Here is a 24,982-nt window from a genome sequence, read left to right as displayed (position 1 = left end):
TAGAGTGGGAGCTCCATAAAAGCAAGACCCATCTTTTTTTTTTTTTTTTTTTAAGATTTTATTTGTTTGGGGAGCCTGGGTGGTTCAGTCAGACAAGATCTGCCTTCAGTTCAGGGCATGATCCCAGGGTCCTGGGATCGAACCCCACATCAGGCTCGCTACTCAGCGGGAAGGCTGCTTCTCCCTCTCCCTCTGACTTTTCCCTCTGCTTGTTCTCTGTCTCAAATAAATAAAATCTTAAAAAAATATTTTTTATTTGACACAGAGAGAGAGAGAGAGAGCATGTGAGCGCACAAGCAGGGGGAGCAGCAGAGAGAGAGGGAGAAGCAGGCTCCACAGGGAGCCCAATGCAGGGCTGCAGGGCTCAATCCCAGGACCCTGGGATTATGACCTGAGCCAAACGCTTAACCAACTGAGCCACCCAGACAAACTTTACCCTGAAGACCTGACACCTAATTAGGTGCTCAATACATATTTGTTGAATGAATGAATGAAATAAACAATAATAGCTTTCTGGTTCCAAGATTTATTAACAGTGACACATCCTTTTTGGCTCCTCTTCACCCCAGCTCCCAACCCCAATCAACCTCCACCCTCTAGGTCTTCAGCATAGTCCCCAAATGTAGGAATTGGGGTTAGATAGACTTGGAGATCATTCAGCTTTCTGGCTTCCAAATCCTTTTTTCCTTAGTGCAGTAAAAACTATTCCTTTCAAACCCCAAACCTCTTACAGAACTCCTGCATATCATATATATAAAGCAGGAGTTCCCTCAACTTGTTGAGGGAAGTTATGTGGGGCTTACAGCTCTAAGAAACAGTTGGATGTTCCCTGGCTCCTTATTTCAGTGACTTCATGGTACATATAAGTGAGTGAAGGTTCAGTGAGGGACCATAGTCTGACCCTCTCTAGGCAGGAGAGTCCAGAGCCCTTAATCCTGTGCTCTTTCCATAGCACCACACTGGCTTCTGGAGCCTTTCCAGCCAGAGCAGAGGAGGCTCCCGGCAGTGTCTGCCATGGTGAGAACTTGGGTCTTCTGGTTACCCTCCCCTTCAGACTACTCGTCTGAGGGTCATGTGAGGGGCTGGCTGGAGGGTGAACTGGAAGGTTGGGTGGGAAAGCCAGGTGTTTGTGTCAGAAGGCCATTGGAGTTTGGGGACTGGGGGCTGGAGGGCTGCGGGGGGCTGCCCAGGCCTATGGCAGTCTCTCCTTTCCTCAGGATGAGGCTGCTCAGCTCCTGGAGCAGCTGCTCCTCTAGGGACCCATGTGCCTGGGGGCTGCTCTTTGAAGGGGGTCCGGGAGGGGGCTCAGGTGGCCTCTGCTCTGGGTCCAGGCCACCTGCCTTGGGGAAAGGGGGTTTGTCAAAGGACCTCTGGCTGATGAGAGGGGTCTCTGGGTTGGCTGTCTTTTCTCTCATCGTGGAGAAGGAGGTAGAGGTGTCCTTGGTCAGCTCAGGAAAGGCCCCCACTTCTTCATACACCGGCTCCTCATAGACAGGCTCCTCCAGTTCCTCCTGCTCCTCCACAGACCCCTGGGATGACTTCATTGGCTGGATGGGAATGGGGCAGCATGATGCAGGCACAGAGTTAGAGTTCCTGGGTTAGTAACTGTTAACATTTATTGAGCCCTTCCTCTGGGCCAGATGCAGTAAAATGCTTCTCATGTGTGCTATCAAACCAACTCTGTACAACGGGTTACACTGCAGGTGAGTGACGCGAGGTACAGAGGGGTGAAGTAAGTTGCCCAAGATCACACAGTGAGTAAATGGAAGAACTGAGGCTTCAGGCCCGGTCTACCTGGCTCCAAGATGTGTTCACTTAACCACTTTCCTTCTGTTTCTCAGAGCCTGTGACCACTTTCCCTTTTCCTTATCATATCCTCCCAGGCCTCATTTTCCTCATTCCTTCTGGTCCCTCACAATACTCTCTCTCTCTGTCTCATGCACACACACACACACACACGTGCACAAACACACACAGATGGCCCTGTATCAAACAAATACAGAGGGCACATGGATTCAGGCAGCACAGAGGAACACGGGGCCGAGGGGCACAAAGCTGAGACAGGTACAGTACTCACAAAGAACATGGACAGGGTCCTCCGGTTGTGAAGTCGCCTCTGGGCACAGGTGGGATGGGGATGAGGGGAGGGAGAGACACAGAGACACAGTGAGGTCTGGCAACAGAAGGCAAGGGTGGGGTGTGGGGACACAGAGAAGGCAGAGGCGGGCAACAGGCAGGCAGGCACACCACTCCCACCTGCAGGGCAGCAAGGACACAGGCAGGATTCAGGAGGGCACAGCAGCAGGCCAGGGGGACCTCACCAGGGTCTGGTTGGCAGAGAGAAGGGTGGCCCCACTGTCATCTCCTCTGATGGGCAGCAAAGGCATGGTGCCAAACTTCTGACGGGCAAGGTCAGAGGAGGAATGGCGTCGTAAGACCACTGGCTGCTGGTCATCGTGCTGCAGGGAGAGTAAGGAGTTGGCACAGTGGGCATGGGACTACAGCTAGGACCTCTGACCTTACCCTCAGCTTTTATCGTCCCCTCACCTGGGCTTTGAGGATGCTGGTGGTCCAGTCCCACATCTCATCCTCATTAGTGCAGGACAGGTATCTGGGGATGGTCAGAGGGGAATTAGCTGGAGAGGAGGGGTTGTAGCTATAGCAATGGAGAATAGAAAAAGTAGAGAGGAAGAGGACATGGTGCAGGGCTGGGCCAGGGGAGAAGCCAGGCCGAGAGGTACTCACAGCTGCATCTTCTCCAGTATCAGCGTGAAGCCCCACCTAGGAGCCAAAGGACAACAGAGATGGGCAATTAGAAAGGCTGGAAGGGTGCCTGGGTGGCTCAGTGGTTAAGCCGCTGCCTTCGGCTCAGGTCATGATCTCAGGGTCCTGGGATCGAGTCCCGCATCGGGCTCTCTGCTCAGCGGGGAGCCTGCTTCTCTCTCTCTCTCTCTCTCTCTCTGCCTACCTCTCTGCCTACTTGTGATCTCTCTCTGTCAAATAAATAAATAAAATCTTTAAAAAAAAATACTTAAAAAAAGAAAGGCCGGAAGAGGGGGGCACCTGGGCGGCTCAGTGGGCTAAAGCCTCTGCCTTCAGCTCAGGTCATGATCCCAGGGTCCTGGGATCGAGCCCTGCATCGGGCTCTCTGTTTGGCAGGGAGCCTGCCTCCCCCTTTGCCTCTCTGCCTACTTGTGATTTCTGTCTGTCAAATAAATAAAATCTTAAAAAAAAAAAAAAAAAGAAAGAAAGAAAGAAAAAGAAATGCCAGAAGGGTGATGGCAGCAAGGTCCTAGAAATGTGGGCTGGGGAAGAAAACTCACGGTGTTGGAGGCTTAAACTTCTTTCGGATTCCCAGGTAGACTTTGGAACCTTCTAAGGGCCACTCTCGTTCTGGTTTAGAGCTCTGAAAACAAGAAGGCAGTCAGTGAGGTCAAGAGGTGAGAGAAAGATCACAGTCAATCAGGTCAAGAAGTCATGGAAGCACTGGGGTTATGTGCTCACAGGATCACAGAGGTCAAAGAACCAGGGCAGCACTGAGACGGATAAGCACACAGACTATGGAGTGAGAAGGTTGATGAAGGCATAGCTGCTCTTCAGGAGCTTCCAGCATCCATCCCCACTCCCCCCAGCACCTCACCTTCTTTTCCTTGAGCAGCAGCAAGCAGCGGCCACGCAGTAGAAAGAACCTCTCCTGGAAGCGGTTGCCCAGTAAGCGGGGTGGCTCCTCCCGACACCGCAACAGACCCACCCTCGGGCTCTCGCGCCGGATACCTGGGCACAAACAGATGATACTCGTAGGAGGGTCCTGGGGGAGAGGCCTGGGGGTGCTGGGCTGAAGGAGGACGTTCACCTGTGAAGAGGCAGCCAGCCTGGGCCAGGGAGACTTTTCTCAAGAGCAAGGAGGCCGAGCAGGGCTCTGGCAGCTGGCACCATTGAAGGGCCTGCTCTAGGACCCTCTCCTTGGGGTGAAGTGGCCGCTCTGAGGAGTAAAGTAGGAGCAGGTATCAACCAGAATATCCATCCATGCCCTGGACCTCCAGCTCCTTTCCACCAGTCACTTTCGTGTGTCCATTCCACAGCCCAGCCACAGGTATTTATTTAAGAGCCAACTCTCTGCCAGGCATTGCTGTCCCTAGGGATGTGATGGTTAGCATGGAACCCATGGCCTACCTTCACAAAACCCACGGCAAAGTGAGTGAGCAGACAGTATATAGGTAAGTAGACCAAAAAATTGCAAATAATTAAATGCTTTGAAAGAAACAATAAGAAGTTGAGAGAGAGGAGGAGGACAGCTACTGGGACAGAGTGATGACTGGGCAAGGTCTTGGAGAAGGGGGCATTTGAAGTTGAGATTGGGGCCTGGAGGAGGAGGAAGAACAAACCATGCTAAAATCAGGGGAAGAAGATTTCAGGCAGGATGCAGCTCCAGAATAAAGGCTCTTTGTCAAGAAAGATGTATTTGAAAAACAGCTGGCATGACTCGAGCACCGAGAATGAGTTATGTGAGATGAGGTCCGAGAAATAGGCAAGGGCAAGACAGTCGGGGTCTGTGGACCATAATAAGGAATTTGGATTCTATTTGAAGTTCAGTGGGAAGCCATTGGAAGGTAATGGCATGATCTGATTTATGTTTGAAATGCATGTTGACCACTGTGTGGAAAATGGAATGTCGGGAAGCAAGACGGGAATGCAGGCCAGCTATTCCTTTTCTGGGGTTAGTGGTTAATGTTGGGTGCAGAAAGCTAGTGGTGACTTCGGCCTGGCTGGTGGTAATGGTGAGAAAGGGTAGAAGCAACAGATTCTAATAGAATCAGCAGGACTCGTTGGTTGGCTTAGGTGGGAAGTTGGAGGAAAGGGAGGACACTCAAGTTTCCGGTCTTGATTACTGGGTGAATGGAGGGGCCACTGACTGAGTTAGGGAAAACTAGGAAATGGCCTAGGCTTTTTGTTAGGTGAAAGGTCTGGGAATTGAGTTCAGTCTCGCATGTTTAAAATTAGAGATGCTTGGGGGGCGCCTGGGTGGCTTAGTGGGTTAAGCCTCTGCCTTCGGCTCAGGTCATGATCTCAGGGTTCTGGGATCGAGCCCTGCATCGGGCTCTCTGCTTGGTGGGGAGCCTGCTTCCCCACCCCCCGCCTGCCTCTCTGCCTACTTGTGATCTCTTTCTCTGTCAAATAAATAAATAAAATCTTTAAAAAAATTAGAGATGCTTGGGGTGCCTGCGTGGCTCAGTCGGTTAGGCATCCAAGTCTTGATTTCAGCTCAGGTCATGATCCAGAGAATCCAGCTTATTAACAGCATTTAAAGCCACTGGAATGGATGAGTCATCCAAGGAGAAATGAAGATAGGGAAAGGAAAAGGTCTGGGGTTGAATTCTGGGTCCTTCCAATATTTAGAATGTAGGCAAAGGAGGAAGAAAAGCCTTCTTTGGGGAGGAAGGGAAACCAAGGACTTGTGGGGTCCCCACAAGTCAAGAAAAAAGAGAGTACTGAGAAAGAGGTAGTGGTCAACAGTGGGGAATGTCCCTGAACGTGCACAAGGACAGTGTCACTGTATTTGGTAACCCAGAAAGCATTGGTAACTTTGACCCCCCCCATCACACATGCAAGCACACATGCATGGCAGGCTCACCGAGTTCCCCGTGCTCACGGATCTCAAACGTCACCCACAAGTCCATCCCAGCCTCTGTCCCCCGCATCTCCAATACCTGGTTGGTTAGCTCCTCGGCAGTCAGTGTTGGAGACACCTGGGGTCAGAGCAAGAGCAGAGGACCCATGCCGGTCAGTCCACTGACCCAGCACCCCCAATCCTCTCATCTCCCCTCCTGTCCCCTCAGGACTGACCTTTAGGGTGACACAGTTGTCTGGGAGCTGCTGTTCTATATAAACCTCCATGATGAGGTCTCCAGCCTGGGACAGCTGAGGGGAAGGCATAATGAAGTCAGGAGGACACAAAAGGATGCAAAAAATCAAGATCAGAGGACTCCCTATGTTGCCTCCTAAGCTCTTATCTCCACACACCCACCCCTGCCGCCCTGGGCGCAAAAGTCTCCTCCTACCCCTCATCCCTAGTGTGGCTCAGGCCCTTAAAAGGGAGAACCCCAGGAGAGGTAGAACCACATCTTCAGGCTGTGTGGGTACTTCCCCAGGCAGTGAAGCATATGCTTGGAAGGACAGGTCTAAGGTCAGACTCTCTGGGTTCCAACTCTGACACTCGATACAGTAGGACTTTGAATAAGGGACCCTCAAGGCCTCTGTTTCTTTATTTGAAAAAAATGGTATTGTCTGCCTCATGGAGTTGTGTGACACTACAGCAAGATCACAGGAGCTTGGAAGATAAGTGCTTAGCTGTTTGCTATCGTATTTACTGCTGTTATGCTCACCACTTTGTCTACCTCAGCTAACTCTTCCCTGGATCTCTTACAGGCGGAACCCAAGTATGCTGCCAGCATTTTGCAATGAAGGATCCTCATGATGGAATAAATAGAGCCAATCCTAAACCAAACCCCTCTCCCCAAAGCACTCCCTTTCTTGGGTTTCCCCTCTGTCTCAGAAAGCTGAGGGCCAATGTCCAGCAGCAGAAGGGCACCTTCCTATCTTGATAGTCCCTTCCGTCCCACTCATGAGTCTAAGGGCAGGACAGGTTACCTGTACATCCTTCCAGGTGGTGATAAGACTGACCTCCAAGTCAATCTGAGCTACCTGGTCAGAATCAATCTGTGGAAGGGCCAAAAAGGAGCATGTGTATTGTGGGACAGGTAGGGGCGGGAGGGGGGAGGCCGGGGTGGCGGGGGACTGGGGGGTGAGGGGGTGGGGTGCTAGGAAAAGAGGGAAACAGGAAGAGTTTGTAAGACCAGAAGACCTGTATGAGAGCATTAGAGGCAAGAAGAGCTAAAAACCAAGGGGGCAAGGGCACTTGGAGTGAGGTTATGGGATAGAGGGGCCCAGGCCCCAGAATCCCGGAAAAAGGACTATAGTCAGGGGTAAGGAGAGCTTACATCAAAGACAGAGACGTAGTCATCGATGAGTTCCTGCAGCACCCGCACCTCATGCTCCCCCCGCCCGTCTGTCTGGAACACACTGGGTGCGAACAGCAGGGCCAGGTTGCGCGTGCACATCTGGTTTAGAGCGGCACACTTTTGTACCCTGCAGAGGGGTGCAACACGGGTCATAAGGGATGCAGCTTGAGCTCACCTGTTTGCCCTTGCATCCATTCATTCAGGAAATCCTTAGAGTCAGTATGCTAAGTCCTGGGCTAAACACTTGGGATGCAGTTGAAAGACACAACACTGGCCTCAAGGAGATCCCAGTGTAAGGCAGAGACAGGTGAGGAATGGGTGATTATAACTCTGGTATGGGGCAGCAAGCTTTTTTTGGAAAGGGACATATAGTAAATATTTTAGGCTTGTGGGTCATACATTTTTTGGGCCAGTTCATCAGTTCCACTGTTGTAGAATGAGAGAGGCTACAGACACAGCATGAGTGAATGGGTGTGCCTTCACACTTTGTGTACAAGACTTTATTTAAGGATTTGTTTACTTATTTGAGAGAGAGAGCAAGCACACAGTGGGAAGGGGCAGAGGGAGATGAAGAGAGAGAGAACCTCAAGCAGACTCCCCCTTGAGCAGGGAGTCCGATGCAGGGCTCAATCTCACGACCCTGATATCATGACCTGAGCTGAAATCAAGAGTCAGATGCTTAACTGACAAAGTCACCCAGAAACTGTACAAAACTTTACTTAGAAAAACAGACAGTTGGATGGATACAGCCCATGCGCCATAGTTGGCCCATCCCTGTGATAGAGAATAATCCATACAACACAGCCAGGGTTCACCTTGGAATCCCTTAAAGACCTGTCTCCCCAATAGGCTGATCAAGGTAGATCTGCATCTTATTGTTCTTTGTGTCTCCTACCTCCAGCCCTTTGCCTGGTATGAATAATAAAACAAAATAACATTGGTTGCTCACCATTTCTGAATGCTTACTACCTTCATGCCAGGAGATGTAGTAAGAATTTTATAAGGATTATCTCATTTAACTCCCATCATCTAGGAGGTGGATACTATTCATTACGCCATCTTCCTTTTATAAACGAGGAAACTGAGGCTCAGAGAGTGCAAATAACTTACCCAAAGTCACACGCTAGAATGGTGGAGCCGGAGTACAGCCTAGATATGCTTGACCCCAAAGTCCACACTCAGAACCTTTGTGCTATGACACTTTCACTTAACTGTTTGCAGTCCACTTAACTGACACTTTCACTTAATGAATAAACGTGAGGCAGTGGGAGTAGGGTGGTAGAAGGAGTCGGACAGGGGTGATAAAGGGTCAGTGAGGAGCCTGCAGGGGGTCTGGCCATACTGACCGATAGAGATGCCCGATGAGGGTAGCAAGCGTGCGGCGGTTGACCTGGGGCAAGCAGCCAATTACTTCTTTGTATTTCTCCAGGCGCTGATTCTTCTGGGGTAGCTCTGGGATGGAGTCGGTGAGGGGTGGAGAGGATCAGGGAAGGGAGCAAGGAGGGAATTTTAGAGAAACAACCTCAGAATGGATTTCTCTCTGCCCCCTTCCCACCTTGACCTAAGCTGTGTCCCTGAGTGATCCTGGGGAGTGAGAAAGAGGGAGGGGAGCAACAGGGAAGAAGGCTGCCGAATCCCACAAAACAGCCTCAGGGATTTGATGGGGGAGGGTGGAGTTCCAGGTCATCCCTTGGTCGCCTGCCTGCGAGGAGTTCTTAGGGATCTTGGGAGTACCAGCAGCCTCCCTCCAGCGAGGCAACAGCCGTGCAGAGGTCACAGGGTCATCGAGCTCTCGAAAGAAGCGTTTGAGTGTATCAGTGACATCTTCCACAAAGTGTTCTCCTGGCCGGAGCTTCACTGACCGGGCATCCCGCCGGAATTCAGCCAGGAGCCGAAGGCTACGGGCACGGGCACCTCCTTTCCGGTATATGCCCTCCAGCTGGAGCCCTGAGAACAGCCAGCATCTCCACTCACCACTGAGCATCTCTGCTCTCCACTGCCCAGAGACCCAACTACCCACCCATTATCCAGTATCTGTGATCCTCCCACCCACCACCGACATGCTGTATCGTTATTGGGGTAAGGGGCCCAGAGAGGAGGAAGTCTGCCTCCAGGATCTTGATTCTCAAGACTCTGCTTAAGTCCTGCTCAGAAGCTTCTTCCCTAACCATGACATTCCACATAGCCTCCATCGCTGTCTCCTCACTGTTTTGATTTTGAGATAGCACTCCCAAATCACATTACAGTTGATCCTCCCTATTCACAAATTCCACATTGTGAATTCATCTACTTGCTAAAATTTATTGTAACCCCCAAATCAATACTCGGTGCACTTTTCCAGTCATTTGTGAACATGTGCCGAGTGGAGAATTTGAGTTGCCTGTTGGATACATTCCCAGCTAAGCTCTCATATGATAAACAAGTGTAGTTTTCATGGTATATATATAGAATCACGTTTTTTGCATTCTTCTGCTTTTTTTTGGGTGGTTTCACTGTTTAAAATGGCCCCCAAGTGAAGTGCTGAAGGGCTGTGTAGTGTTGCTAAGCGCAGGAAGGCTGTGTGTGCCTTATGGAGAGAATATGTGAGTCAGATAAGCTTTGCCCCTGTGTGAGTTACACTGCTGCTGGCTGTGAGTTCAAAGTTAACAGATCACAAGTATATGTTAAATAAAGTGTCTTTAAACAGAAACACACTTCAAACGAGTTTTACGTGTTGATCACTTGATTAAAGGTGACCAGAGATTCCCAGGAACCTGACTCTGTATTTCCACCGGGGCAATGATTTAGGATTCACTAATTCAGTGTTTGCAGCAACTTCGTAGAGCAAAACTACCGTGAATAACAAGCACTGACTGTATTTCTCTTACTTATCACCCATCTCTCGCCCTAGTCCCTGAGCTTCCAGAACCTTCCCTCTTCACTGCTATATCTCCAGTGTCTGGCACACGGGAGCTGCTCAGTAAGCATCTGCTGAATGAAGAGCAGCAGTGTGGGTACGAACACCCATATTCTTTTGAACATGAGGGAGACTGAGAGACGATGGGATCTAGGGAGTGGGGAAGTCACTGCCTGAGGCTAATGCCAAGGTATGGAGAATGTCTCTAGCCACCTACTCTCCAATCTCCATGCTATTTGTAGTTCATAGATGTGCCTTTTTTGCCCTTTACTGCCTTTCTTGGTTTTCTATGAATTTTCCTTCTCAAGAGTCCAGACTTCTAAAAAGGAGGTTTGCTAAGAAGCTAGATTCTACTTAGTCCTTCCTTGGGCAGGAGAAAAAAAGCAAAGGTCAAAAAGTCACAAAGAATTCTGGGAACCACTTTCAGAGCTGATCCTTTATGCCTGCATGGACTAATTCTGCTCAGACCTTCAAGTGTTTTGCTGCACAGCTTGGCTCTTGCCTTGTAGCTGTCCTCTCTTTGTTCTCTACGGCCCTCTAGTCCTATTTCAGTGCTCCTCTTCCTTCACACCCATGCCCCCACCAACAACTACCTTGGAACACTGACTAGCTGCCAGGTGCTGCACTAAAAGCTTTCCATATGTTATCTTACTATCACAACTATACTAGAAAATGAGGACTGTTAGTAGCCCCATTCTACAGATGGGGGAGCTGAGGCTCAGGCAGGTAAAGCAGCTTGCCAACAGAGATACAGTGGATTGCTGTTAGGCTGTAGTCTCTGGAGACAAAGCTCTTATAGGCAGACCACACCCTCTGGCTGTGCCCATGTCCCCCATCCCCTGCTGGCTCAGTATTGGCCAGTACCCACTCACCGTGCTGGGTGACAAAACTGATGCAGGCATCCACGATGATGGGAATGTCACCCCGGCTCATCTGCTGCTCCTGCAGCCCTGTGCCGCCCCCGCCAGCTGCCCCCTCAATGGCTGCGTTCCATGCTGAGAAATCCAGCCGGCCCTCCCCCTGCAGATACAGGGTCCTGAGACCCGAGATGCCTGAGTCAGAGCTAGCTCCAGAGGGTCTTTTAAACTAAGAGGCCCGGGATCGCAAGGACCAGACCTCCCAGAGCCACCAGCAGGGGGCAGCAACATTCAAACCAGATGGGGTCCCTGAAGGTGAATTTTTCTTTTTTTTCTTTTTTTTTTTTTTAAGGTTTTCCTTTAAAAAAAAAAAAAAGATTTAATCTATTTATTTGAGAGAGAGGGAGAAAGAGAGCATGCACATGCGGGGGACGGGAGGCAGAGGGAGAAGGACAAATGGACTCCCTGTAGAGTACAGAGACCCCACGCATGGCTCAATTCTAGGACCCCAAGACCAAGACACAAGCTCAAGTCAGACTCCCAACCGACTGAACCACCCAGGTGCCCAGTAGGCAGGCAAATTTGAGGAAGTGGGCATGGTCCAGCAGACCAGGGTAGAGGGTTGGGGCTGGGCTCTTGAGAGAGGGATGTGGGGTCAAGGATAGGGGTTAACACTTACCTTCCTGTCTCCACCAGGACCAAATGCTCCTTCTTGTCTGGGGTGTCAGCTGCTGAAACCACACCTGGAGAAGAATCATCAGACATTATCATCAAAATTTCTTCATCATATTGACCAATAAGTCACTAAGTATTCAAGGTATCTTGATGCCAGACTAGGAGTCTTCAAAGAATGTTGCATTAAATCCTATAAGTTACATACTATTATCCCCATTTTACAGGTGACACATTAAAGCTCAGAGACGTTAAGTTTCTTATCTCTTTACTTGTTATAAAATGGCATATCTAGGCTTGAACTCAGGTCTCTTGTCTCTAAAGCCCTCCGATATTATCCCACACTGTTCCTCTTTGAGGAAGAAGTGAAAGTATCCAGTCCCCTCTCCTAGTCCCCAACCAGCAAGCAACTCCAAGTAATACTAACAGTAACATTAATAACATATAATACTTATTAAACACTAATAAGATGCCTTCTGCCAGGCTCTTTGGTAAGTGTTTTAAATGCATTGCTTCATTTGAAACGTAACAACTCTTGTATCGTGCCCATTGTAAAGATGCAGAGACTAAGGCACAGAAAGGTTAATTAACTTGTCCAAGGTCACATAGCTAGGAAGTGATGGAGATGGGGTTCTGTATCTGGGCAGTCTGACTCCAGAGCTTATGCCTGAATCCACTATGTTCTGCTCTTTTCCATAGGGACCCCAAACAGATGAAGGTTCACTGCCCGCTACTCCATGGCCACCTTTCATCCCCGTCCCCACCCCTGCTCACTGATTTCCTGTAGCCGCCGCAGATGCACCATGTCCTCAGGGGCTGGAGGGCCAGGGCCCGATGCTGGACACAGGAAGAGGAGATCACCACGAAGAAGTCCGAACCCTGACAGCCAGAGGCCAGGGGCCAAGGCTGAATGGGTGGGAGAGCGCAGCCACAGGCGGCCCAGCCGCAGCAGCCCGGGGCCCAACAGCTGGTGGCAGCTCAGCGGGGAGAACCACTGTGAGGCAAGAGGAGGACATGGGGAACAAAGAGGGTAAGGAAAGATACAAGACGTAGGGGAGGGAAATAAGAGTGAGAAGGATAGGGAATGATACGAAGAGAAAGCAAAAGAAAGAGAGGAATGAAAAGGGATTGGAGAGAGCAGAAGAAAGACCCGAGGAGACAGGAGATGGATGGAGAAAGGAAAGAAATTCAGTTCAATTTAATTTGCTCCAGCGAACACAGGGCAGCCTCCTGCCCTTTGTAGGGTATCGGGGCCAGAAGAAATAGGGAGCCAAAATGCTATAACTGAAGAGTCACAATGCCCTGGGAAATCCCAGCATCCTAAGGGGCCGGGGAGGCTTCATAGAGAAACAAGGGTTTGAGGTGGTCCCAAAGGAGTGCTTTCCCAACCACCTGTGGGGAAGGAACACGGGGTTCTTCTTTTTGTTGTTATTGTTCAAAATTCCAATCTGTTACTAACCAGAACTTTCATTTAAAAAAAAAAAAAAGAAGAAGAAGAAAGAAAGAACTACTAGCAAAGTGAAATGAAAAGAGAAATATAAAATATAATCCCCCACTTTAAGAAATTAGATTCTACACCTAAAATCACTTTGTTCCATTGCTAAGAAAGATTCGGAACGCTCCCTCTCAAGTTCTGTTCTTATTCTGCCAGAGGCCATGACAAAGAATGAGCCAGTGTGGTGTCCCAGGCTACAGACTGCGCTTTGGGTAGGATGAGCTATGTTTTTGGAAAGTGCAGCTGACAATCAGAGGAGATAGCCTGGAGGCCACAAGGGCCATGACACAGCCCTGAAAGGACACACAGACCACTTCTTTGCTGGCAGGAGTTCTACTCCTCTAAGCAGAGTGGGGGAGGGTGGGGTCAGAGGCCAGAGAGCAGGTGAGCATTTCCCACAGAGGAGTGTCACCGGCTGCAGAGGCAACCAGGTAAGGCAAGGAGGAGGCCCTTGGGCTTTGGTAATGGGAAGTCACTAGGCACCCCACAGTGTGGCCGCTCAGAAGTCTGGCAGAGGTGGTGCAGTGGCAGCCACAAGGGGCTAAGGAGGAAGTGCAATCCCACCAGGGCACACAGCCTTCTGCCAGGCCGTCAGGATGGGCGCCAGTGTGGCGAGCTGACGGTAGAGCAGGGCTGAGAGAGAAACTGGGTAGGGATGGGAGCGACTGGCATCCTCATCACCCACAGATGGAGGGTCTGTGTGCGCCAGTCAGCAAGGGCCTCACATGTTACTTAATCCTCAACCCCGAGGGGCATGTCTTATATACCCACTCTATCCCTGTGGAAAAGCTTATGAGGCTGAGAGTTGAAGGACTCAGATCCTAGTCTGATTCTAGGGTGTGAATGTTTAACTCCAGGAGAAGGTTCAGGACAGAGAGACTGGCTTGCCTGGGAATGGAGATGCTGGGCATGTAAATGCAGCCTTCCTCTGGACTGGGAGAACTTGGGGGAGGGGGAAGCAGGAGTTAGAAGCAGCTTTTCCCTGGGCCGAGGCCCTGTACTGTCAGGTTTAGACCATGACCTTTGGAGATAAGAGGTCTGTTTTCAATCTTGGGCTCTGCTGCCTCCTAGCTCTGTGGCCTTGACCAAGTGACTTCATAACCTTGGTGACTCTGTTTCCCTATACGTCAAATATTGATAATCCTTTCATCTGAGGGTTGCTGTGAGAGTTAAATGAGATATTGAGTAAGTAGAACCTCACACTGGTCCTAGCACAGCAGTTAATCTTAGTTGTCGGTAGACAGTGGTGGGAGTGGTTATAGGAACAAGAGAGGGCAAAATGGAACAAGAGAGGGCAGCTGGGGACAGGAAAACCACGAACTGTCAGGGAGGGTTCTTGGCTGGCTCACCTTGCCCACAGCACTGGTCCAGGCCTCCAGACTGTCAGCTCCATCTGTGCCAAAATGCTGGATCCTTCCCCCGGTTAGGATGAGCTCAAAGGAAAAGGGGAATCTAGAGAGAAAGTGAGGTCAAGGAGGAGAAAGGGGACCAATACTGGGCTGGCAGGCTCAGGATCGGGAAGGCCAAAGTGGGGGTGCAGGGAGCACCGGGTGCAGTTACCTGTCGAGGTCACCTGGGTCTGTGGGTGGGGGACTCACACCCAAACATACAACATCCTGGGGCTGGATGAGGCTGAGGGGTTCAGGGCTGCTTTCTGACGCAAACATTTCCAGAGCCGCTCTCAGCACACACCATAGTCTGGGGGGAGCTAAGGAGGAGGCTGATGGTCAACAGGCAAAGCACCTCTGTCCCTACTGTCATAATTCCCATTTGCCAGACAATCATGCCATACCCTCTGCCTATGTATGACATCATGTGATCGTCACAATTCTATGAGGTAGGCATCACTTTCAATTCTCTTTTGCCCATGGGGAAACTGAGGCCCAGAGTTTGAGTAGCTTGCCCAAAGCACACAAATAGGAGGTAGCAGAGCTGGGATTTGGCCCAGGCAGTCTGACTTCACAGCATGGGCTCTCAGCCTCTCACCCAATGCTGCCACTGAGTATGGTCCCCCTGTTACTCCCAGCACCCAGCCCATGCCAGGACATGGCCCTGCTTGCCCTTCCCAGCCCTCTGTGGTATACTCTTGCTCATCCCAGTTTCTGCCCCATCTCCTCCCACCCTCGGCTCCCCTCTCACCATCCCGGCCCCTGCGAGGAGGTGGGGGTCCAGCTTTGTTGCTGATGGGACCACAGTACAGGAAGCTGCTGTAAGTGGCAGGCACCACCACCTCATTGTATACACCAGGGGAAGGGTCTGCAAGGGGAAGAAGTTGTCAGTTCGGGGGATGGCCTGAGCCCCCTGGGAAAAAGGATCAGATTGAGGAAGACAGTGGGACCCGATTCCACTGGCAGCATGGCCAAGTCAAGCCCAGGGAAGCCGGACTCCTCACCTCCCACATTAGAAAAGAGGGTGGCAGGAAGTGAGACTCCAGCCCTTGCCCACTTCTTGTCCCCACCAGTGAGCCCACCAGCCAGTCAGCCCAGGGGTGGGGGCCTCTGAGCGTGGGCCATCCTATAAGTGTCTCAGCCCCTCTGCCCTGACCACTGGAGGAAAGCCTCTTTAGATGACCACTTCTATGATCAGACTTCTCCCAGGGAGATGAGACCTTGCTTACGGATTCGCCTTGTCAGGGGTAGACCAGCACTAACACCTCAAATGTCCAGATCCACCCCAGGCAGTGGCCACCATTGGGCATTGCATGACATCAGGAAATAGACCCTAGGGGATCTAGAAGTTTGGGAAACTGCCCAGACTGGGCTATTGTGATGGCCTGAGGAAGAGGATATTTGAGGCTTCCTGGAACAATCAAGGCACCGGTCAGGGCTGAGAATTCTTGGGGGGTGAGAAAGGGGACCCTTGTGGGAATTACCTGGGAGCTGGAGACCGGGGAGGCTGCCATCGAGGGCTGCGGGGGACCAGGGCTCCTCGCCCTCGGAGGCCTCAACACAGAGGAGCTGGGTCATGTTCTTCAGCAGGTTGGGTCCTGCCACAGCGGCACACAGTGCCTGCAGGGGGGGAAGGGCCTCTGTCAGTGCCAAGACCCAACCTGAGAGCATGGGGACAGTCATCCAGTCATCAAAAACAGCCCCTACCACCCCAAGTCTAGGCATTTCAACTTAGAGACTACCCTCCTCCCCATCAGCTCCTACCTGAAGAAGCTGACTATGATCTGGATACTGAGGGTGGGGCTTCCGGTAGAGACCCAGGCGGTACTTCCGAGAGATGAACTCTCCCCGGGGCCCTGGGCTTGTGTCTGGATGCAGCCCCTCGCCTAGGGGTAGTGCCCCTGCCCAGAAGCGGTTGGCACGATCATTTCCCAGGACAATGAACAACTGCAGGATGACAAGGGGCAGAGGCAAGTAAGAGGAACTCAAGGGTCTCAGACATTTCTGCCCCCAAGCTGAGCCCAAGGCCTTTTTGGGATGCTCTCCTTCCCTTTTCCCCACTTTCTCCCTCTTCAGACTCCTCACCTGCACTATCTCATTACTCCAAACACTCGTGTCCAGCTTCAGGCTCTGTACCTTGGAGATCCCAGAACCCAGGGCCCGGTGCTGACCTGTTAGGGTATGGAGGGTATGTGGCACGGATGCTCAGAGCCCCCCGACCTAGCCCCCCTCCCTCTCACTGTTTCAGCCAAAGGCCCCAGCCCTCACCTGCGCACTGCTTGCAGATGACCACCCCCAGGTTGACAGCAGCCCAGTCTGGGCGGGAGGCCCCACAGTCCGCACAGTGCCGGTTTGCCCGATTGGACCAGATTTTCTCAGCCACCTCGTAGTCAGACAGGGTCTCGGTTACTGCTTCCTGCAGAGCGGCCGCCCAGCTCTGCCGAGCCCCCCCCAGACTCGGCTGTGAAGCTGAGGGGTGGACAGCCAGTCTGTGGGCATGGAGACCCCCTCCAACCTGTCCCATCCCACTGGCCGTTCGTGCAGGAGCCACCACTGGCCACAGCTGGGCCAGTCTAGACCTTCCTGAGACCTTGACCCTGTTCACTGGACTCCTGTGAGAGCACATCACTGACATCCTACTGAAGAGGCCTCAGTCCTCTGCCCGCCCTGTGCCACCTGCCCAAGTCTCTCCCCCAGGCCTGCCTCCTGCCAGTCTGGGCCCCACCTGAAGCAGCGATGGGGGGTGAGCAGATCAAAGCTGCGGCTCTTGGTCTCCCGGACGCTGCAGCCTTGCAGTTCAATGAAGCAGATCCCGATGCCCAAAGAAAAGGCCTGGTGGGGATTGGGGGGAGGGTGTGGCATTGGAGCAGGGACAGTGAGGTGCCAGAATGGATTAGGCCAGGCTCCTTGGCCCCGGCCCGACCCTTCTCACCTGCTCACTCTTGTATAGCGCCAGCTCTCCAGGGCTCAAAGCAGCAAAAACCTTGGCCTTGTGTCCTCGAAGCTCCAGCATGCCTGTGCGGAGGGGTCGGGGTGGCTGAGGGGGCCGGGGGTTGCCCAGGAGGCGCTGCTCCCTCAGGCAGGATTGCAGAGTGGAACACCATGTGTCCCGCTGGGCTGGTGGGGGAAAGAGAGGCTGGTGAGCCAGCGGGCCGTGTCCTTACGCGGCCTTCCTGCCCCAACCCGGGGGGCACACAGCAGGCCCCGATTCTCACCCTCGCTCTCTGTGCGAAACACAAATACCCTCTGGCCTGTGATGACCTGGAACTTGTTGTCCTTGCTGCTGCGGGTCATCTCGATGGCAGTGAGAGGGATCACCCCCTTGGGGAAGGGATCCTGCAGAGACAGTCCAGGGGCACAGAGGGACAGAAACTCAGCCATGTGTGCTGACCTGGGAGCCGGCACCAACTTTTTTAATGAGGTCAGCACTCATGTCACAGGCAGTGGGGTACGGCCGCTAGGCAAGCTACTTTAGATGCTGACATCAGTCATATGGTGACACCCCCCACCATGGGCTTCCCATCCTCCAGTCCTCAGCCCCCACCCTTTCCCCAGCCCCGACCCAGCCTCTCGCCAGATCCTGACCTTGTCACTGCCAAAGTACATGAGACTCCTTCCATTGAACTGCACAAAGCGCCTCTGGAAAACGTAGTTTCTGGGGACAGGAGGGGCCAAGATGAGTGAGCGGTGGAGGCTGTATCCTGGGGGACTCCTAGGGTCTGGGAGCTATGGAGACCTGACCCCCACCCCACCCCAGCCTCACCCTTCCCTCTCCTCCCTCCCCTCCCTCCCTTTCCCTCCCTAGCAGCCCACCCCTGAGGGGAGAGCTTGTCTAGCCAGCCACTGAGAAGGGGTGAGGGGCGGTCTGCCGTGGAGGAGAAGCTGGCATAGGGTGAAATGAGGTCATCGTTGGTTTCCACATCCAGGGTGGGTAGTGAGAGGGTGGAATCCCCAGGCAGCTCAAGGCTGGCATAGCCCGCGTCCTCCCGTGCCTCCAGATCCTGCCGGCTAAGCCTTAACGTGGGGCAAGACAGAGAAACACACGTTAGACCCAGTTCCCCGGCCATCCTCACCTGCGGTGCTTCGTACGATGCCTGGCAGGTCCTGGAAATAGGGAGTTTGGGAACGCAAAAGATTAGCCTAGAGTTTCTTCCCTGAGCACACTTAGATTTTTGGTTAGAGCAATTTCAGTCCCTCTCCTCTGCCATTAGTGTTACTTGGTAGAAAAGGTGGGGAAGGGCTGCATATCTCACTCTCTGTCACAGATGCTGGTATTTGATCGAGAAATCTTCTCAGTCCTTTCTCCAAAAAGGGATTGACCTTCCCTCCCTGGACCAAGTCCTGGTCAGTTCTCAGTAGGGTGACCTGACTGGTCACTTGCTTCTCCTCAGGGCCTCCCTCCAACACCCGTTCTTCTACCAACCCCAGAATGCTCTTTTAAAAATGCAAGTGAGGGGCGCCTGGGTGGCTCAGTTGGTTGAGCGACTGCCTTCAGCTCAGGTCATGATCCTGGAGTCCTGGAATCGAGTCCTGCATCGGGCTCCCAGTTCACGGGGAGTCTGCTTCTCCTTCTGACCTTCTCCTCGCTCATGCCCTCTCTCACTGTCTCTCTCTCAAATAAATAAATAAAAATATTTAAAAATAAAAATAAATAAAAATAAAAATAAAAATGCAAGTGAGGTCATTTCACTCCCTCCTGCATGAAATCCTGCAATAACTTCCCATTTGCAATTAGGATAAATCCAAATTCCTCACCACAGGCTGCAAGATCTTGTACAATGAGACCCTCGGCCAATCCCCTGCCCTCTTCTTGTATCATCCTCGCCTTTGCTTTCTACCGTTCAGCCACATTCTCTTCTCTTTCAGAATCTTTGCACATGCGGCTGCCTCTGCCTAGAACATGCTTCCCCAGTCTGCTTTTCCCCATCTTTTAGGTCTTTGTTTACACCATCTTCCCAGAAAGTCCTCTATTATTCTCTGTCACTTTCCAGTAGTCTTTACCTCAGTAGCACAAAATCACTTGCAAAACCTTAAAATACGGGTATGTGGGCCCCCTACTAGACCCCTGAGTTTGATCTTCTGGGAGTGGGGCCCAGGCATCTCTAATTCTGAAAGTTCCCCCAGCTATAGCACAGCTAAGGTTGAGAACCACCTGTCTACCCTCTTTGTTTTCTACTTCACTGAGAAATTGAAGCAATCAGACAAGAACCCCACAGACTCCCAGTGCCTCACCTACCAAGTTTCACACATACTTTGCATTCCTTCTGCCACCATCATAAACATCCCTGTCTGAAGCCAGTCCCTCCTCTGAGCACTGTCCTCTCACCTACGCAAGGACATTGCTCCAGACTTTCTCCCCTTTCTCTCCCCTACAGCAGCTAATTTTCCCTCCCTCCCAGATCCCTCTCTCCCACTCCACCTATAAACATATATAACAGTCCATCCTACAAAAATCATTTCCTGGCTCCATTTCCACTATCGACAACCACTCAACTCTCTGCCCTTCTCTGCAGAAAAACTCCTCAAAAATGTTGTTTATACATTCCAACTTCTTCTGTTACCTCCTGAGACCATTCTGAGGCAGCTTTCACCTCTACCCCTTATTAAGGTCCTCAGTGACCTCCATGTTGTCAATGCCAGAGGCCAATTCTCAGTCCTCATCTTCCTTGATCTCAGCAGCATTTGATACCACTGACCTCCCCCTCTTCCTTTCTTCCCTTAGCTCCTAGGATGCCACATTCTCCCAGTCTTCCTTTTCCTTCACCAGCCATTCCTTTTCAGTCTGTTTTGCTGGTTCTTCCTCTTCTCCCAAACCTCTTGATACTGGAGTGTGCCAGGACTCTGATCTTGGCCCTCTGCTCTAGCGACATGCACTCAAAGCTACATACACTGACCTAGAGGCTGACAACCCACAAATTTAGATCTCCAGTTCAGACCTCTCCCCTGAACTCCAGACTTGGATATCCAATGGCCTATTTGTTATCTCTTCTCAGGCTTGTAACATATACCTCAAATTCAGCATGCCCAAAATGGAACTCCTGATCTCCTCCCAACCCCCGGCTTCATACACCGTCTTCCCCATTTCAGAGCAGAGCAATTCCAGGAACTTTCAGTTGCTCAAATGGCGCTATCCAACAGAACTCAATGTGAGAACCACACACGTGATTTTCGATTTTCTAGCAGCCACATTAAAAAATAAAAAGAAACAAGTGAAACTAATTGTAATAATATATTTTATTTAATCCAACATACCCAAAATATTAACATTTTATTATATCATCTGTATAAAAAGTAAGATATTTATGTCTAATTCTGTTACACACACCCAGTATTGCTTTGTTCATACTAAGTCTCTGAAATTTGGTAGTTGTAGAGTTCCAATGCATTTTACTCCAGACTAGCCGCATTTCATGTATTTAGTAATCACATGTGACTAGTGGCTACCACGCTGGACAGGGTAGGCTCAGTCTGAAACCTCTGAAGTCATTCTTGACTGCTCTTTTTCCTCATACCCCAACTTCTTAGGACAGTTTGCCTTCAAAATATAACCCAAATCTAGCCACTTCTCACCATCTTCACTACCGTGACACTCGCTGGAAGTGTCTCACCTAGATTACGGGAGCTACCTCCTCACTTGGTCTCTCTGCTTCTGCTTTTGCCCCCTACAGACCATTCCCAACACAGCGACCAGAGGGGTTCTTAAAATGTAAGGCAAAACCCTCCCAAAGGCTTCCCTTTCACTTTGAGTCAAAGCGAAAGTCCTTACAAAGTCCTACCTGATCTGGCCCCTTTGACCTCTGTGTCGTCATCTCCCAGTCTTCCTGCTCTGGCCACTCTGCCCCAGCCCTGCTGGCTTTGTCACCACTCTTGGGTCCCCCTGAAAGTCTCTATTCTGGCCACTGCCCCCTGCCTTGGGACACTTTTCTCCCAGATACTGTCACAACTAACTCTTTCACCCCCTTCATTTTGCTCAAATAACAATCTGGCAATTCTTTTTTTTTTTTTTTTTAATATTTTATTTATTTATTTGACAGAGAAATCACAAGTAGGCAGAGAGGCAGGCAGAGAGAGAGGGGGAAGCAGGCTCTGAGCAGACAGCCCAATGCGGGGCTTGATCCCAGAACACAGAGATCATGACCTGAGCTAAGGCAGAGACTTAACCCACTGAGCCACCCAGGCGCCCATACTCTGGCAATTCTTAATGAAAAACTGCAGGGTGTATCCCCCTCAGTCCATCCCGGCCTTCTTACCCAGCTCTATTTTTTTCCATGGCATTCACCATCTTTTAACATATGAAATAACTTACTTATTGTATCTATTGTTACTTGACTATCTGCCCACAGGGGCTGGGATTTCTGATCTATCCCAAGTATCTACAATATCTGGCATGCAGTACGTGCTCAGTAAAGATGCCTTAAGTAAAAGCATGAAGGGGTACCTGGGTGGCTCAGTCATTGAGCATCTGCCTTTGGTACAGGACATGATCCTGGGGTCCTGGGATTGAACCGCATTAGGCTCCCTGCTCTATGGGAGGCCTACTTCTCCCTCTCTCACCACTTCCTACTGTGTTCCGTTCGCTGTCTCTCCATCAAATAAATAAATAAAATCTTAAAAAACAAAAACAAAAATATAACAACGAAAGCATGAAAAGCACTTCTCCCTATTTTAAGTCATATATCCTTTTGTTTGTCTGCTTGCCTCCTTTCCTGTCTGGCCCACTGAATCATAAGCTGCCTGAGGAGGAGACTGGGTCTTTCCTAATCCTGCTGTATCTAGAGTACCCGGCTGGCACGCAGTGGACACTGAACACACACTTAATGAATAATGGGTACACAGCCACCGCCAACTGCTCCTCAAGCGTCCCTCTTCCTGCCATCACCACCCTACTGACCACTCACCTTTGTTCAGCCCTGTCCTGACAGACACCTCTGCCTTCTCTCCTGTCCGCGGGTCCTGGGGCTCCCACAGGCTGGACACCATAGTACAGGCAACCAGGGTCCATGATGTGTACTGGCAGGGAGAGGAATGGGGGAGACAGGGAAGAGGTCAGATGGGAGTGTCTGCAGTCCTGAAGGGCCTTGTTCCTCTCCCCCCAAATCCATGCTAACCCACCTACCTGTGCCTGCCGTGGGCCTGAGGGCAGGGGTAGGGGCAGCTGCCTGGGAGCTATCTGGGGCCCTGAGGGAAGAAGTCTAGTGATCATTAAGGGAGAGAGGAGACAGGACTAGCCCTCATGTCCTGCTCCTCCCAGCCCCCACCCAGCACTGGCTCCCAAGGGAGCCAACCCCACTCACATGTCCTGAGCTGTCTGGGCCCCGCCTCTTAAGTCCAGGCCAAAGTAGATGGTGTTGGGCATCATCTCCATAGCATTCAAGGCTGAAATTTGCTCGGAGGAGGAGGTGGGGAGAAGTGGGGACTTGGGGCTGGACTCTGGGTTCCTGGACACTTCGGGTCTCCAGAGGGCTGGGCTCACTCCAGCCCTTTGGGTGGCAGTAGGGCCACTAAGCCCACCAAATACCGTCCTGGGCTTAGGCACAGGCTTGGGGGTCTGGGCTTGGGGCGCTAGGCTAGGGGATGGCTCCATGGCACTGTCCGACTGGGGACCCAGGGAGCCCTCTGCAGCACCTGCCTGCAGCAGGCGCAGAATGCGTTTCCGGTGCCCTGTGGCGCTGATGCCCAACTGCCTCAACTCGTCGTGGCCCAGGCCCCGGGCTGCACCCGCCGTGGCCAGGCCATGCCGCCGGAACGTGTCTGCATACTGCTCCAGGTGCACCGTGGCCAGCCACACAGCGATGTCCAGGTCCTGAGGGGCAGCCATGGGGGCTCAAGCCATTGCTGGGGGGAGCGGCAGGGTGAAGGGAGGGCTCAGGCTGAGATTCCCCCTCCCTGTCCCAAAGTCTGAGGTCTGGACGGGGATAGGTACCAGACTTCAGTCTTCCTCCAAAGAAAAATGACCAGTGGCCGGCAATCTGGAGGAAGAGCCATCCCAGAACATCAGAAGGGGCTTTCTTACTATAGAAGTCCTTCATTTGCAGGTGAGGACACTGAGGCCCAGAGAAGGGAAGAGGCTTGCCCCAGGCTCACAAAGAGCTGGTGGAAGTGTTGACCCCCAAGCTCCTGCCCCACCTAGGTCTGCCTCCGCTTGCCCGCACACTCAACCACGTAAGCACAGGGCAAGAGGAGAGAAGCCCGCAGGGGCAAAATGAAGTGGGACGGTGGGGAGGAGGGGCCCCATGATGTGGTATAAGTGGGGACAGGGGCAGCTGTAGCGTAGCAGAAGGAAGGAGGGAGGAGGTGCAGCTCCCACTCCCCCTGGTTTCCAGAACCGAGGTCCAGGCTCTTGGCCATCCTAAACCTGGTCATTCCCAGTTCCTCCTCCCCTTCCACCTATTGTCTCTGCTCAGACTTCCTTCCTGTCCCTCGGGCCCTGGCCGCCCCCACATCCTGTCTGCCTTGGTCAGGCTGCCCAGAGAGCCCTAAGTCCCCCAGCAAGTAGGGTCCTGGCCCGAGGCAGAGACCACTTGGAATGAGGCTAGGGTGGGGAATCGGGTCAGAGAGAGGCAGACAGGAAGCCAGGGGTACTCCAGGGTCTTCCCTCTCCACCAGCCTGCAGCATGTTCACACATGTGTATGCACATGTGAGCACCCTCCTGTAGGGACTCAGAAGTGCGAAATGACATCCCTCTGCCTCTGCTTTCTCCAGGTCTTCCTCTCCAGAACCTTCCCATTCCCTGCACCTGCCCTTGAGCTCAGGTCTCTGAGGCTCTGTCCCATTCTGCCAAACTGCCCCTGACCCTGGTCCATTCTCTGGACTCGACTCAAATTCTGTCTCCCTGAAGTGTTCTCTCTGCCTGTCCCTGTCTCTACAGCACTACATCTGTCCCCACCTCTACCTAAATCTATCTTCGCTCCTCTCCTTCTTTTGCTCTCTATCATTAAGCCTCTCCTTGCCTCAGTCTCCAATTGTAACTAGACCTTTAGATGTACGTGAATCCAGACTTCTGTCTCTCCGCCTCTGCCTGTTAGGCTCCCTCCCTGTTGCTCTCTGTGGGGTCCTGACTAGGACGGCCTGTCGCCCCAGCATCAGTTCTGGCCTCTCTGCCTTTCCGCGGTCGGGCCCCATCCCCAAGCTTGTTAGGGCCTGACTCAGAGCCCAGTTTCCCAGTGACTCAGACCCATCCGAGGGCACGGGACCGGGAACCGAGAGGTGTGCCGGGGCAGCAGTGGCGGGGGCGGGCCGGGCAGCACGGGGCTGTGCGGGCTGAGACAGGGGAGGGGGCAAGAAGGGAGGGGGCAGAGGCCGGGCCACCGGAGGGAGGGGCGGGTCGCGGCGGGGAGGGGGCAGGGGAGGGCCGCCGGCGCGGAGGGAGCCCTCGAGGAGGGGACGGGGAGGAGTCTGGGAAGCAGGGGCCCGTGGACGCGGGGGTCCTCACCTCACTACGCGGCCGCCGTCCGCTCCCAGTGCCTGTTGCGCCGTCCGAGTCTCGGGCCGCTTCGCGCCGGCCCCGCCTCCCCTCAGCCCTCCCCGGACGGGCCGGGCCCCGCCCCGCCGGCGGGTTCCCTCCCCGGGCTCCCCACCGCTCGTTGTGCAAGCGCCGGCCTTCAAAAGGTCGGGGCTCCTTACCCAACCGCGGCGCTTATCTCGGGGCCTGGCC

At 52.4% G+C, this 24,982-nt stretch overlaps 1 protein-coding gene across 1 annotated transcript; it reads right to left on the bottom strand.

Annotated features, from left to right (window-relative positions):
* Positions 1-510: 510 nt before the first annotated feature.
* ARAP3 (ArfGAP with RhoGAP domain, ankyrin repeat and PH domain 3) lies at positions 511-24,848 on the bottom strand. Its single transcript, XM_032849940.1, is given in 34 exon segments — positions 511-1,547; positions 2,078-2,116; positions 2,322-2,459; positions 2,548-2,611; positions 2,746-2,781; positions 3,324-3,406; positions 3,641-3,774; positions 3,854-3,982; positions 5,633-5,747; positions 5,845-5,919; positions 6,649-6,717; positions 6,999-7,146; positions 8,366-8,471; positions 8,754-8,966; positions 10,788-10,951; positions 11,452-11,515; positions 12,219-12,438; positions 14,289-14,391; positions 14,500-14,647; positions 15,079-15,195; positions 15,812-15,947; positions 16,092-16,274; positions 16,413-16,498; positions 16,596-16,779; positions 16,781-16,796; positions 17,053-17,159; positions 17,260-17,444; positions 17,543-17,663; positions 17,913-17,982; positions 18,141-18,341; positions 22,226-22,337; positions 22,444-22,505; positions 22,622-23,162; positions 24,761-24,848. Coding segments are annotated over 33 exon segments (4,629 nt in total). The 5' UTR covers positions 23,146-23,162; positions 24,761-24,848; the 3' UTR covers positions 511-1,070.
* Positions 24,849-24,982: the final 134 nt, after the last annotated feature.

This window comes from Lontra canadensis, unplaced genomic scaffold (assembly GCF_010015895.1).
Source record: "Lontra canadensis isolate GAN:19392208 unplaced genomic scaffold, GSC_riverotter_1.0 scaffold270, whole genome shotgun sequence".
Taxonomy (NCBI): Eukaryota; Metazoa; Chordata; class Mammalia; order Carnivora; family Mustelidae; genus Lontra; species Lontra canadensis.
The sequence above is the reverse complement of the archived record's forward strand: the minus strand, read 5'-3'. Positions and strand labels throughout refer to the sequence as shown.